We start from the raw sequence: 15,067 nt of genomic DNA, 5'->3' as shown, positions 1-15,067 counted from the left end.
AAACTCTGGCTGCAGACTCCAAACTCAGGTTTCCTTTGATATGAGAAGCCAGTGAAAGGGCTTTGGGCCAGACGAGTGAACAGTAATGAGTGCTGGGCAAAAGAGCAGCTGATTTGGATGTGCTTTTGTTGTTGGATGCTTCTTTGGAAACTGCTATCAGCTTGTGTGTAGAAGTCGCGAGTGAACAGTAATGAGTGCTGGGCAAAAGATTTGATGTGCAAAAGAAATGATTTGAATGTGCTTTTGTTATTGGATGCTCCTTTGGAAACTGCTATCAGCTTGTGTGTAAAAGTCATTCTGATATGGACCAGAGTCAGCAACTGGGCAGAGATTGAACACCTGCCCTTTCCTAACACCCATCTTAGAAACCTGTTTTAGAAAAGCTGACTTGGATTTTGCTGACGGGTTATCAGCGTTCGCTGTCAGCATTTTGGAACATAGGGAAAAGATTGGTTTGCTTTTCTGGTCCCTGAGGCAAAGTGTCCCTGGTGGGAATGTCAGGTGGTGTCAGTGTGATGAAATTTGATATTAATGATACGTAAAGGTGAGTTCTTCCTTCCCTTCCTGATACTCCCAAGTCTCCCTCCTTTCCTGATAAAGCAGATACGCTCTTTCCACAGGATCCGCAGAACAGTACTTTAATAGGAACCAGTTTAGAAAGCCTGGATCTGAAATTACAGACTTGCACTGTACAGAGAAGCCTGTTTTAACACAAGGATTTGCAAACAAGTTCCTTCTAATCTGCCAAGACAGCTGCTGATCTTCCACCTTCTCAGACAGGCAGCAACCCCTCTCCCCTCCACCCCAAAACTCGCCCTGCAGGGATGTTCAGGCAAGGGGCCAGAGCTGCAGCTGCAGGGGGCTGCAGTGCTAACGGGATATTTGCAGAGCCTGTTCGTGAGCTGGCAGTGGAGAGCGGGGACTGCAAGCGCAGGAACTTGAAGGGAAGACATTTCTTCCATGTGCTGACTTGACATTAATGACATTTGTCTCCGTGCCTGATTTATTCTGCTTACCAGACTAATGCCATCCTTCATTTCCACAGCACCGTCTCAGCTCTCTGAGGGTGTCAGTCTGCCTTGGAGGATGTTGCTAGAGCATTCGGCTTCCCCTGTGGTTGGTTTGGAGCAGGTTAGACAAGGTGCATAGGCACCAGAGGAGGGAGGAGAGCACCAAGGTGTCCTCAGTGCCGTGCCCAGCAGCCCTGCCCTGTTGGACACCTCAGAATGGGCTGTGATTTGCCTGTGTTCCCCCTCACTGTGGGTCCCGATGGGCTGCAGTGAACCCTGTGTTTGGTTTCCATTGAGGAGCAGGTCTCAGGTGTTGGGACAGAAACGTGTTGGCCTGCAGGGCTACAATGCCCCTTTCCCATAGCCCAGAAGAGGCTTGGTATCTGTTTTCTGTGGCAGTCAGAATTTTAGCCTCTGCTGAGTCAAACTTGAGTGCAATGAGGCAGTAGTAGAGCACTTCTACATAAGGTAAAACACTGTGGTTTGTGTCAAGAAATAATTTTTCATAAAGAGCATAGCCTTTAATTTGCAAAGGTGACTATGAACTGAGTCAGTGTTCTAATATCTACCAAAGCAATCTTCATCAATCTTGTGGTGGGTTTTTTCCACCCCAAAATATTTTCCTTTTTTTCCTTCTTCTCACTTCAAATATCCTGGTAACAAATCTCATATTCCTTGGTAATGCAGGGATGATTTCATGAGATGTTTCCACAATCAGGGACTTTAATAAACATATTCCCCTATACGGTGATAAGCTGTCATTCTTCAGAATGCCTCTATAAAAGTCCCAGCTGACTTGCTTTGCAGATTTTCTAAAATTGCTAAAATTCAGATAATCTAAAATTCTTTTCCTTTGAAGGGAATTGTTGGTGGTGTTGGTCCTCCTGGATTTCCAGGGCTAAGAGTGAGTACACTTTTATTACTTACTTTGATATGACTTCATTAGAGTACGTCTTGTGTGTTTGTGAGATAGTAAAATCAAAAGAATTCAGGGATTTACACAGATTTTGTTTTAGTTAGCCATGATTTTGATTAAAAGCACTCTACAAAACTGCTGTCCTATTGCTGGTATGGAGCACTTCTCTGTTTGGTTTGAGTTTGTAAGCTTATTTCTGGTGTGTCTGGACTTTTTATTTGAAACAACCAAGTTTGTTAGTTCATACCCCTAAAGCCAGTGTTACTTGTTGAAATAGTGCAGTGCTTTCAAACACTTCAACATCCACAGCACTCATTCATTCCTGTGTATGGCTATCAAATTCTAAGCAGAATTAATTCCTAAGCAAATTTACTTTATCTTGTATATAGTATCATATTACATTTAAAAAAAAATGTTTTTGGAATAATGTTCACTATGGAATTGCAAGCTGTGGCTGTGTAAACACAGTCACTCCAGAGAAGCTCTGTGACATGAATGAGTCTTACAGGAGGTGGAAAGACTGATACTGTCACGCCATGTAGTCTTACTCCCTTATTTTAAGTAATTCATGTGTTTGTTGATAGAGCCCTGGATTTGATTCTTGGTGTTGGGTCAGCCAAGGCTGGCTGCCCAGCCGTGTTCGTGGTTCATAACGTGTGGGAGTAGACAGCATGTTTACACTTGAATGAAGAAAGCCATGATTGTCTCCAGTGTTTTGGTGTTTGGTTTGTTTTGTTGTGGGGTGGTCTTTTGTTTAATATCTAGAGATCTGAAACATTCTCGATAGGTTTGGTACTTCACATTGAATGTCACCTAACTTTTCCTTTGAAGTACGACAGTTGAGTTCCATTATTACATGGTATGTTCATAACAAAAAATATTCCTATAAGGAGTCCCCTGCTGCCTGATGGGGATTGTTATGGCATTGCTATAGTGAAGACACACAAGGATCCCCTGTGGCTCCCAGCCTTCATCATGCAAACGTGACTCACGGTCCTCGTCACTGATGTGTCTGAGCCAACTGAACCATTCATGGCACTGGGGGTTGCTCTCTTGGGAATTTGGGTTGAATTACAATTTGCTTCTCTTTCTTACATGACCAACTTTGGAATTTTATCTCAGGGACTTTGTTAATTGTACAAATGCATCAGAAGTTCTTAAAAAGTCTATTATCTATAACTTCTAAAAAGATACTGCTTATTTTGACTAAAACTTAGTCAGCAGTTTATCCCTTCCTAGAATTCATAAGCATAAATGTCTGCACAGTCAAAGTTTGCCATGTTGCTGTGTTGCAGTCACTTACACAGAGAGACTGAGCGTCAAGAACTTTCTGTGAAATACAGAAATGAATTTCAATCAGCAATCCAAAGCCTTTGCCACTTGGACGTAGCTGAAATGCACCCAGAACGAGAGCTACTTCTTGGGGAAAATAAGTGATGGCACATTTAGCCTCTGACCAGCACCACGTCAGTAGTCCTTGTGCCTGTGAACTCCATTTGAGTGGCCTGCCATCTCTCGTTTGTATGTGGGACTGTTTTGCATAGTCCATCATGTAAAAGCATTGATCGTGTGCCCATGTGCTCTACGTAAGCTGTATTCAAAGCCAGGACTAGAAAGCAAAGCATAGCAACTGGTGTTTCTCTCTTGATTATGTACAATTACTAAGCTAATTCTTCCTGTGTGTAGTTTTTAGTTTCACAATGTGGTAATTTGGAAGAGGGCTTTTACAGGGAGGGTGCTGATGTTGACATTTTGTGTTGGAATTAGAGCTTGGGCACCAAAACTGCTGGAAATGTTGCCTCATGTGCTGCAGCTTTGTTTGACTGCAAGGAACTGGGCGTCTTTTATGAAGGAGAGAGCTCCTTTGATCCCCACACTTGTGTTTGCAGCTGAGGTGTGTGTGCATATGCTGAAAAATGACGACATTTTTGGAAGCAGAAATGATTCTGCAAATTAGCTTCTGGTCTTAATAGAGTTCAGTGCTGAGGATGACAAATGTGTGGACAGGTGCTTACAGTGCAGAAATGCAGCTCCATAAAGACAGGGTGATTGTTCATCCTCCTGACAGCTTAATCGATCTTACAGATATATTAGGGTGTTTTTAAATACATCTTCATTTATTTAGTCAGGACACATTAGAAGTGCAGCTCAGGGGCAGTCAGCTCTCCATAGTTGATGAGCCTTTGCTAGTACAGTAAGAATTTGCAGTGGAGGAAGGTGGCCTAGAAACATCAATTCAAGTGGCTTGTCCAGCCCAACCGTGTGCAGGGTCAAGAGCTACTTATATTTGTGTGTCTGTCCATGAGAACAACAGCAAAGTGAGCAGAACCAGCAAGCTGAGCCAAGTAATTCCTTTCTTCCATGACTTTTTCAATATGCAAAGCTGTTGCCGAGTTCAGCGTTTCGGATGGCTGGGCGGTCGGTATCTCAAGCTTTGCAAGCTTTAATAAGATGCAGACTCTCAGAAAATTGGTAACTACAGGTTTTAGTTTCATTTATCACATAGAAATGGTGGTAAAGGTACACTTTGTGTCGCTGAAGTAATTCTTGCTTTCTATAGATCAGCACGTTTTAACCAAACTGGTAAGCACATGCTAACATACAGCAACCTGTTGTAGATGGGGGATGAGTTTAAAACCTGGCAGAGTTACTAATTCAACTCTTTTCCTATCAGTGGGGTCATTTTTCAGTTTTATTTTTGTGTGGTTCCAGTTCTTTGCTGTTATTTAGGTCAGCCAACATTCCTGGAGACTGTGGCAGGAATTTCATCAACCTGAATTTTGTAAAGCTGTTTTGGGACCTCTTCCCGTTGCTCCTGTAAGCTCAATTTCCCAGCTTGGTGTCCCCCTGTGATTTTTCAGTCAATCCTGTTGTTACCATGAGTACGCATTTCAACATGCGGCATCATTAATACAGAAAGGCCTCGCTGAACGTATAGCACAGCTAAGAGACAGCAATGTGAACAGTTTATCTTGGCGTCAGCTAACATGACAGAATATATCACTTAAGCAGTCGTGGAAAGCTAAAGCAATGTAGAACAGCGATTTTTCTGGGAGCTTTACCAAGCGCCATTGAGATGCTAAGTCATCAGTCTTCCTTTTGCTTCAGTGGGCCACGAGTCTGGTGATGTTTTGGTAACATTGCTGGAGGGGTCTCCAGAGCACAGTGAACGTGTGCTGAACTGGGGGTCAGTAGGGGTCCATTTCATCTTGTCCGTATCACTCCCACCAAGTGGCAAAGGATTTCTATAAAGTTGTTGCTAAATTCTCGCCCAGCCACAGAGGTGTAACACTGCCTTTTTTTGGTTCGTTGGTTGGTTTTGGGGTTTTTGTTTGTTCCAGAGGACCAATAGGCAGAGCAAGTACAGACTTTTCCCTCTGGAATACAGCTTTAGCTGTTGTTAAATAATTTCTCATGTTTAGCTCACCATCTTTCATTGATATTATTGGTGTTGCTGTGTTGATCTTTTAAGATTCTTTTTTTTTTTTAATTTCTGGTTCACTTTTTCCAGTCGTGAAACTGTCCATATCAGTCCCAGAAAGGAGAGAGGTAGTAAGGGCTTTGAAGGTACCTGAGAACAGAACAAGTTAGCACGCCCATCGGAACTCAAGTTAAGTTTGCACATTTTGTGTCTTTGAAGAATCCCATCTTTTTAAAAAAACAACTTGTAGAAGAGATGAGGAATCCTAGAAAAAGTCACTTTTTATGACATTGCACATGATAGGATCATTCCTTTAGGCAGGATTTGATGCTTACAGGGTACTGATGTCACGTAACCCTAAAGACAGAGGGAATGCCCACTGAGTGTGGAGCTGTGGTACAAAAGACACCTTCCCTGTTCTGTCTTGCCTAATGCACTGCTCTCTTCTCTTGAATGCATCATCTGTAGGAAAAGAGGGAAGATTGTTTTCCTGTGTTTCTGCTGATGTGTGTGGGAGCTGTAAAGGTGGAGGCCTTATAGTATGGATAATTTTTCCCCAAGAAATTAGCCTGAAAAATAATTTGGTTTCTCTCTGTGGTGCAGATGCTGCTACATTCTGTTACCAGTCTTCAAGTTACTCCATGACATCGAACGTTTAATGCAGTCACCTTTTTTCTGTCTCGCAGGGAGGCATTGGGCCAGCAGGACCAAGCGGACCATCAGGAATTCCAGGGCCCATGGTACGGTGCTAAACAGTTCCACAGCCCGGTGCCTGTGCTGCTTTCATAACTGTACACCAACACTGGCTTTTTGTTTTCATTTTAATAGGGTCTCCCAGGGAGTGTGGGACAGCCTGGAATGAAAGGTGATAAGGTGATTTAAATATTTGCATTATCTTAGAGTTTCATAGTTCTTCCAGACTCCTTTCATTAAATCTTGAGCAAAATTATGTACTTGACAAAGCCTTCCCTTTTGCCTTTTGATTTCTTTCCTCTTCTGACTTTTAAAGTTGCTTCAGTCTCAAGAGTCTGGTACTTTAGACAAACTTCCTTCTGGACAAGGCACTTACTACTGGGCATAATGATGTCCATTCCTGTGTCTGTAGGGTTTTCTGTAGGAGATGCTTCAGTGCAGCATCTTGCATTGTCATTCATCCGTGTTTTAAGTACTAAATACTGAATTCATCTTTCTCATCCTCTCATTCTGATAACTGTCCTGTTTTAAACTACATATATATGTCTGTATAAAAAAATATGTTGTTTAGGGTGAACATGGCCTTGCAGGAGAGCCCGGAGACCAGGGGTACCCAGGAGACAAGGTAATTTAGAGTTGCATTGCTTTACAAAAATGTTCCGTTTCAGCGACTTCGCCAGGCTTCTGACTCTGAAAATACAACAAGTCAGTTGCACAGAATAGAACACAGCAGTAAAAGTTACTGGATACCACTGAATTAACACATTTTTAAGAAGTGCTGTGTTAATTGAAACTTAGTTATGGAAAGTAGTGAACAGAGACGGTAGAGGTCATGGGCAGAATTCTGCCATGTGTTCAGAGGTGCTTCAAACAGCACTGTGATTATGGTATGATCTGAAACCTGTTGAGAAACTGTTGTAAAATGTACTTTTCCCTTGAACCTTGGGGTTCATCCGCAGCTCAGCTGGACCAGCATGTGGTCTAGCACGCTCTTTCCTATCGTGAAACCGAGATAAATGAGTATCTTCTTCCCTGTTCTGGAACAGTACATCCCGTGAGAACTGTTTTGATGAACGTTGTATGTCAGAAGACATTTCTCTTCCTGCAGAATTATTCTGAAGCCTGTTTCAGGTGGCAAAGTGTAGCAATCTATTGCTTCTAACATGACAAAACATTTTCATACGTATTTAATAGCTTTCTTTTTTCAGGGTGCTCTTGGTTTACCAGGACCTCCAGGGATCAGAGGAAAGCCAGGACCCCCAGTAAGTTTACACGTCTATTTTTGCTCTCAGTATTTCACTCTATGTTGTTATATTTGATGCTTTTTTGTGTCTTACATTCACGCTGCATGGAACCCTCTAGAAGCTTCCTAATTCAAAATGAAGAGCGAATAAAGCCTAAGCTGTTTTTATTTCTAGTGGGTGTTTAGTGAGCGAGTCAGATCCTAATGTGTGTGATCAGTACATGTGTCAGATTTTAGTACGTGAGTGCTTAGGATACGAGGTGTTCTGTGACAGTCCCTTTGTTGAGGAGAGACACGTTGGTGATGTTTCAAGCACATCCACAGAGAGCCTTGGGTGCTGTCAAGCCAACCGTTTGGGTTAGCTGGATTTGGAGACAGTGCGGTAAATCTCAGTTATTTCCTCCCAGGGATGGGAGTAGTCGTGAAGTCCAGTATTTACTGATTTTTAGCAACTTTAAAAGCATCTGTCTGCCTCTTCTGCTGGGTTTGTAACTGTTGAAGCAGGACTGGCGTTGCATGGGGTTGCCTGCCTCACTTGTTGTTAGCACTGCTGTCTGCCTCTTTCGGTGTGTCATTAAACGATACTTAACGCCGTTAAAGAATTAATCACTCCATTCTCCGTTTTCTTCTGTCAAGTCAAGCTGCTGTCTGATAAACCTGCTTACGCCTCATGAATGTCATAGGCCCTTAAACTCAATAAAAATTACTTTCTGTGTCCCAGGGAATTTATAATAAAGACACTAATCCTGCAAAAACTTACACAAATTTGCTTAAGCTTCAAGGGGAAACTTGGCGCTTTTGCCTTTAAAGATGAGCATGTGATTTATCCCATTCCTGAACAGTTGTGGATTTTAAGCATAAGCTGAATGTGACCGACTTCTTGACTTACGCCACATTAAGATATGAGACCTCAGTCCTGCAAGCAATGAAATGTTTAACTGCATAGAACACATTTACAATAGGATAAATGACGTTAAGAAAGCCATGGAAAAGCCATCTCAACACTTTCATTGGCTTTCTTTTTGAGAAATGTTTTAAATGTGTTAATATTTTAACCTGTTGTTAAAAAAATTAATTATCAAAAATCTAACTATTTTGACTATTTTTTTTAAGGGGAAAATTGGAGATCCTGGATCCTGTGGACCATTGGGTCCTCCAGGACCTGAGGTAAGAAATTGCTTGATAGAGGTAAATCAAATGTCATTGAGTTCTAAATTACAAAAATCAGGAGTAAATGAGTCAGCTTCACAAAATGTTGCTTCTTAGTTGAATTAGAAACTACTTTTAATTCAGTCATATCTGATTAGTTTATTCTTCATAAAGTACAAGAGATTCTAGCTCATCATTTTTAATGCAAAATATTAATATACAGGATCTTTGAATACCAGTAGTTCCTCACTTGTGGTTAGGATTGGCTCTCTTCTGAATTCAGGTGCTGTGGATTGCGCCTTCAATGAGTCTCATGTGATTGCTTGTTCATTAATTCTACAGCATGCTTATAAATCAGCTTTTACAGACCTGGTTGCATATTTATCTCTTATTTATATCGTATTTATTTATCTGTGTTTATGCAAAGAATAAACACAAGTTACATAGGAAGCATTGCCAAGCCCTTGAATCTAGCAGTGCAGTTGCCTAAGAATTGCACTGTCCTATGGAAGTCTACACAGAAACTAAGGCTGAACTGAACTGTTCCGTTTCAGTGCTTTTTGGCATTTATACCATGGGCTATAGACAAAAAAATGCTGTATACTGTAGAGGAAAGACATGCACATACACATACAAACATATATTTGCCGTAGAGATGAAAGCAAGCAATGCACATTTTTGTTTTTAATCAGCTTCTTCAAATGGACACAGCTTTTTGTTTTTTTAAATATGTCTGGAAGGTATCTATTAGCAATGGCCTTACAAATACAGTAACTCTGGGAGCATCTCTCCTCAAACCAAGCCTCTGTATTCCTACCTTTTGTAAGAGGGAGGCCAAAGCCTCTGATCCTCAAAGAAGAAATCACTGAGTTTTTAGCACTTTGCTGTTATAGCTCTTCTAAATCCTAAAGAACACACTTTCTTATTAGAGATGAGCCTTCACTGAGAGAAAACTCATGAGGGAGATGTGTTGTAGCACCACGAGATAGGCTTTTCAGAATAAGCCAGTATGTTTTAGTCAGTGGGGATGGAGTATTTTCATGCCCTGAAGTTAGAATGCGTGGTGCCCATGGCTGCCTCCCTCTGTGGCTCAGGATTTGGGATTTTGTGAGTCTCTTCAGCAAAAGGGATCCTTGCATCGTCTCTTCTCTTTGCATAGCTGCCAGCAAGGGAGACCTGTGGCAGGTTGATATCAAATTGTTGGTCGTGAAACCTGTGTCCTGCTGAGCTGACGCCTGTCCTGGTCATTCTTTATGGTTCCTTATTCCCATCCAGGCACCCCATTCCTTTGGGCCTGGGGAGAAATTCCTCTTTTGGGGCAGATGTGAATGGGAAAACTTCCTGTCTGAAAAGCTCAGCACTTCCTCTTGCTCAGGGGTAGAGAATTACATCAGCCATCAGAAGGCAAATAAATCACTTTATGTTAGATAATTAAAGCTTGAGTGTCTAGGTATTTTTATGTGAGTAATTGTCTGCAAAACATCAGGTTTAGAACTACAAAGCAGTGTTTTTTCTTAGCTTTAGTTATACAAGGCGGATCCAAATAAAGTAAAAGAAGTTTTGCCTTCTTTTATTTCATAAAAACACGGTCACCATATGGCAAAATAAAAGAAACAGAAAGGAGGTAGGACAACAGTATAGCAGGATCTTGAACAAGTTGGAAATATTGTCAGTTTTATAATAAAAACATTTTTTAAAAACATCTTAAAACTGAATGTTGTATCTTACTTTCCCTGTTACTTTGTCTTAGAAAAATGAGACAGTTGCTGCCGGAAGCTACTTAGACACAAGTGGATATGTGAAGTAGGAGAAATTAGTGCAGGCTTCACTGTCATGCGTCTAATTGTGTCTCCCCTTCCAAAACCAGACAGCTAGCAGGTCCGATAGGGTTGCTTCCCCTACTCCTGTTTCAGTATCTGAACGGTCAGACGTCCTGTGCCCCTGTGTAGCAAACAGACATTGCACCCTGTGCTGCACATCCCCTTGATCTTTCTGGAAACAGCAGAATGTGGTGAATTAGCAGTTCAAGGATCCTGGCCTGTGCTGCATAGAATATGTAGGTGCAGTAGATGGCTTTAAAGAATTATGGATCACGTTTGGAAAACTGGTGACTTTGGGTCTCTCACAAGACGGTGTATCACTGGTGTTTCAGTGAGGGTGGCTGGACGGATCTGCCATGTGCCGTTAGACAAAAAGACAGAGCAACAGCAGCATCATTTTACTGACATCTTAACAACATGATTGGCTTTTTCCTGTTCTCTGACAAATTGCAGTTGTACAGTTGTAATTTGTACTGTTAGGTTCCTTCCTCCACCCTTTCCAAAATCAGAATTGAAGGTTTGTAGGAAAAAAAAAATCAAGTTTTTGTCCCTGCCCTTTAAAAATGCTGGCAGTAAAGTTTGGCTACATTGGCACAGAAGAAAGTTCATTTCAAATCTTGTTTTTCTGTTTTCCTCTCTGTACTTGGCACGTTACTGACACTGTCACGCAGTCCTACCAATGTCCAATGAGTTGTATCTCTGCATAGCGTGCCCTTTCAGAGGAATAATAAACACTTCTTGTTTGAGAATACAAAATCACAGCTTGTTTTCTCAGCTTAGAGAGATTGTAGTTTTATGCAGAAATCTTCCTTTTGTAATGTGAAATCAGTAATAAAGCTCTAACAAGAGATCTTGGAGTTCAGCAGCTGCATCCAGTCACCGTTGCTTCTGAAAAGTCACTGTAATTCTCATTCAAAGGAAACCCAGCGTGTGATTGAGTGAAACAATATTGGAGCAGGGAAATTTGGCAGCTGAAAGGACCACGGCCCCTTGGAGGCTCTGCTCTGTGGTGCCCTTGCCCCAGCACTTCTGTTCCAGTGCCACTGAGCGCTGCTCAATGAGGGCACGAGAGGCGGTGATGAACAGCAATGCTGGCAAATGCGTGGAAACAGCTCAGGGTGAGTGGGGTCTGCAAGCGTAGGAGAATTCCTGGTGGAAATGGAGTGTAATTTCCAAGCGTTTCTGATGCTCTGCTGCTGTGTTAGCAGCCACACAGGAAAAGAAGAAAAGCGACAGCCTATGTAGATCTCTCATCTCTCAGTCACTGACTTCGGTACAAAAAGACATGCCCTGACATAATAGCAGTCTGATAATCTCTGCGTTTTTTGTTAATTAAAGATTATGGAGGTAAATGAGAGCAATAGATATGTTGATTTTATATTTCAATGTATTCAGAACGAAGAACAGCACTTTGGCAGTGAGGCTGAAGCACGTTTGTGTTGGGATGGCTGGTACTTCAGTTTTTACTGACACCACCTCTCTCTTGTTTCGACTGAGTGGACTCTGAAGTGCTTTGCTGGCAAAAGGCCACATCTGCAGCAGCAGTTTGGAAATAATCCCAGCTGCCAGGCTTCTGGCTGATGGGAAGAATCTACGCTTTGCATTTCCTTAGTAGAAGTCATAATATTGAGTGATGGATTTTTCCGAAGTCTCTGCTGAAAATTATGTTGCAGCTGGGAACTGCACATTGATGTCCTGGCCTTTCACTTATGGAAGTATAATGAATTTTTAATCTGGAGTGTTTTAGCAGGGAGCTGAATGCTGAATAACTCATGGCAAATTCAGATACAGGTAGAAATGTATAGCACTTCACTGCTCAATGTGAATGGCAGACACCATTGCTGAGGTGTTTTAAGAACGCCTTTCTGGTTCATTCATTTTCTGGAGTTAAGTGGCTCTCTGTGACCTGGATTATGACAGTTACCTCACAGATTATTAGTGTGAGAACATCTGAAGAAGAGTGTTCTAATGCTGCCATTGCAGTATCTCTTTGGTAGTGTTGGAGAAGAAAAGACTAAATCCAGCTTTGCAGCAAAGACAGGAGTTACGAAGATGTAAGTGTTTTAAATGCATTGCTGGTGTGGATGCTCTCAGGCCGGTAGCCCTCTTGTCCTGACATGGAAAGGTTTACAGATGTCATGGTTGCTCTAACTGGGATGGTCCTTGTCAATGCTTACATCTCAGCTCTTACTGCAGGCCTTCTAGAAATACTTACACAAATAAATAAAGCAGACATATTCCCTTGTAAAAGTACAAGAACCTTTCTGAACAGACATTTTTCTTGATGGGTTGTCTTCTGGGGTGTTTATTGCCATGAATTGCCATTGCCCTGTGTCAGCATTTTGCACTTGTTCACACATTAGAAATGTAAAGATTTACAGATGTACAAACCAACCTTCCCCACAGTAACTAATGTCTATAACTAAGCAAATTTAAAATTAAGAAAGGATGAGTTAGCAACTTCTGAAGACCTAACTCCTAACTCTCCAGTATAACTCAGTAGATAAGAGAAGGTTTACAAACCCACACCTACACACTGTGTGGAAACCCAGACTGGTACAAGTGAGTACTTTGGGTGTCAGCCTGGGTGCCTGGTGCCAGGTCGCTCAAATGCGGTGTGACACCTAGAGGCGTGTGTGTTGCACAGCTCTTGTAGTTACAGCTTTACGGCAAAATAGAAATAGCCACCGTGATGTGTTGTGTGTTGGGGTTCTTACACCTATTCTGAAAACCCAGATCAGTTGGGTTTTACTCTTTAATGGTTTGGTTTATTATTCATTAGCATTCAAGTAATAAAGCTGATTTTTTTTAAAAGAAGTAATAATTCTCTTTCGTACTTCTATAAATTTATTTTTTATTTAGTATATAAACACACATAAAAATACTTGCACCCTCGCTAAGTCTCTGTGCATCCTGTTAAGAACAGGTTATTGAATTCAAATGGAAGAAAGCCCTATCAGTAAGAACTGTGATGCCCGAAATACGTTAAAAGTGTTGTTATAATGTGACAGTTGAGGGTGAAATAGTATTTTCTTTTAAACCTTTTGCTTTAGTATGATTTGTCCCTTACATTTCTGGGTTTTTTTGTGATTAATGTCAGCTAACCATGAATAATCATTAGAAATTATTATTAGCCATATTTGAAGCTTGGCTGTACTGGAAGAATAAAGCATAGCTAACTGTTAGCCACCTAGGGAGGGAATTTCTTTTAATGCCTCTTTCCTGCTCAGAGAATCTTACAAGTGACTCTAGAGATTTAATGCTGACATGTGTTAGCCTGCATTAGTATGGACGGGTGCCAGAGAGGATCTCATGCTGGAAGGTCTTTGAGATGTTCTTTAAATTGTTCTGAGCATGCATAATGCGTTCATTTCCATTAGGAAAAGTATGCGTGCAAAGAGTGGTATTTATAGTGTTTAATCTGCAATGATTTTCTGTTAAGGAAACTTGTTTTTACTGGTGTGAGGCATTGGATGCACACAGATGTAGTAATAAATACTTTGCTCAGAGGAAGGACTTTCTATTTTCAGATGGGCAAGATTTAATGAAATTTAAAAGCTTATAAAAATAACAAAATCAAATACTATCTTGGCAGGTGACTGAGCCCTGCGCCAACTAAAAAATAAATCACCAATGCTTTACTTTATCCTCCAAATAATACAGATTAAGTTTCCTCACTGGATGTTTATGAAATTTAACTGACTACTGTATTGCCTAAGGGTTAGCTCCATCACGTTTGTTTTGTTAAAATACCCTCATTCCTTATAAAGCAATAGAGTTGTTGTGCTGGTTTCCTCTGATATAGGGGCATCCTCGTGGTGTCCCACTCAGTCCCAGAGAGTCTGGGGTGTCTATTTCAGTTCATTCATATCCTTTGCGTAATGATTTTTGCTTCACCAGCAGCTGGACCTATACTGCACCCTGTTTCACCAAGGTTTGTTCTGAATAATGCTACCTGCTGGTAGCACGTAACTCTCAGTTACTGCCATCCAGACCTGGGTTAGCACCTGCTGGTTCAGAGGCAAAAGGCTTTCTCCTCTTAATTTTTATTTTCTTAACCTTGCAGTGATCTTGCTCCTAAAGTGTGGCTGAGGATTAAGGGGCTCCAGCTGCTCTCTAGGGTTTGTTGTTTTTTTTTTAAATAGCTGAATTTGTGAGTGCAGGACCTGGTGCTGGCTGCCTTGTGGGGTTTTTTGGTGCATCAAGACCAATCCAATGGTTTAATTTCAAACATTGCTTAGTGGGTAAAAAGTCTTACGCTAAGAGAAGTGAAACCCATGCTGACATCTGCTAAATTGAGTTTAATGAAAGCTGCCTAAAATCTGTCACTTATCCAAGACCTTTCAAGGAAGCTTAATGGATTTTGACATTTTGGGGATGGTAGAATAAACCTATTTCTTGTGCTGTGATTCAGGTTTGTTAAACGAATGAACAGAATCAAAACAAGTGCATTAAAAACATTCCTACGCCGTAACTCATTTGTCTGTATGATCTCTGTAGGGTTTTCCAGGAGATATTGGTGTACCTGGATTAAATGGCCCTGAAGGTCCTAAGGTAAGGCTCTACGAAAACTTATTCACCTTAACAATAAACAGAATAAGTATCTGAGGAAAAGCTCTGGGAGAGGGACACGGGCATTATGAGGAGATGATCTTACTGACAAGTACAGGTACTTTGCCTCAGGCATTTACATGAGAAAGTTAATCTAATGTTTAATGCTGTCCATGCAGTTATCAGGGTGTTAGATGGAAGCGTGTAATGGCAAGTTGAATGCAAGGAAATTTGGAGAAAATGCTATATGTATATATAGAAAGC

General features: G+C 41.3%; 1 protein-coding gene across 1 annotated transcript in view; it reads left to right on the top strand.

The window, feature by feature from the left end:
* Positions 1–14,806, top strand: part of LOC104541771 (collagen alpha-1(XXIV) chain-like) — a gene marked incomplete at its 3' end in the record, with an annotated part of 55,145 nt that extends 40,339 nt beyond the window's left edge. Inside the window, exon 6 of the mRNA XM_010185906.1 lies at positions 14,753–14,806. Coding sequence (XP_010184208.1) covers positions 14,753–14,806 — 54 coding nt within the window. The remainder of the gene's footprint in view (positions 1–14,752) is intronic.
* Positions 14,807–15,067: the final 261 nt, after the last annotated feature.

This window comes from Mesitornis unicolor, unplaced genomic scaffold (genome assembly GCF_000695765.1).
Source record: "Mesitornis unicolor isolate BGI_N332 unplaced genomic scaffold, ASM69576v1 scaffold12356, whole genome shotgun sequence".
NCBI classification, from domain to species: domain Eukaryota; kingdom Metazoa; phylum Chordata; class Aves; order Mesitornithiformes; family Mesitornithidae; genus Mesitornis; species Mesitornis unicolor.
The sequence above is the reverse complement of the archived record's forward strand: the minus strand, read 5'-3'. Positions and strand labels throughout refer to the sequence as shown.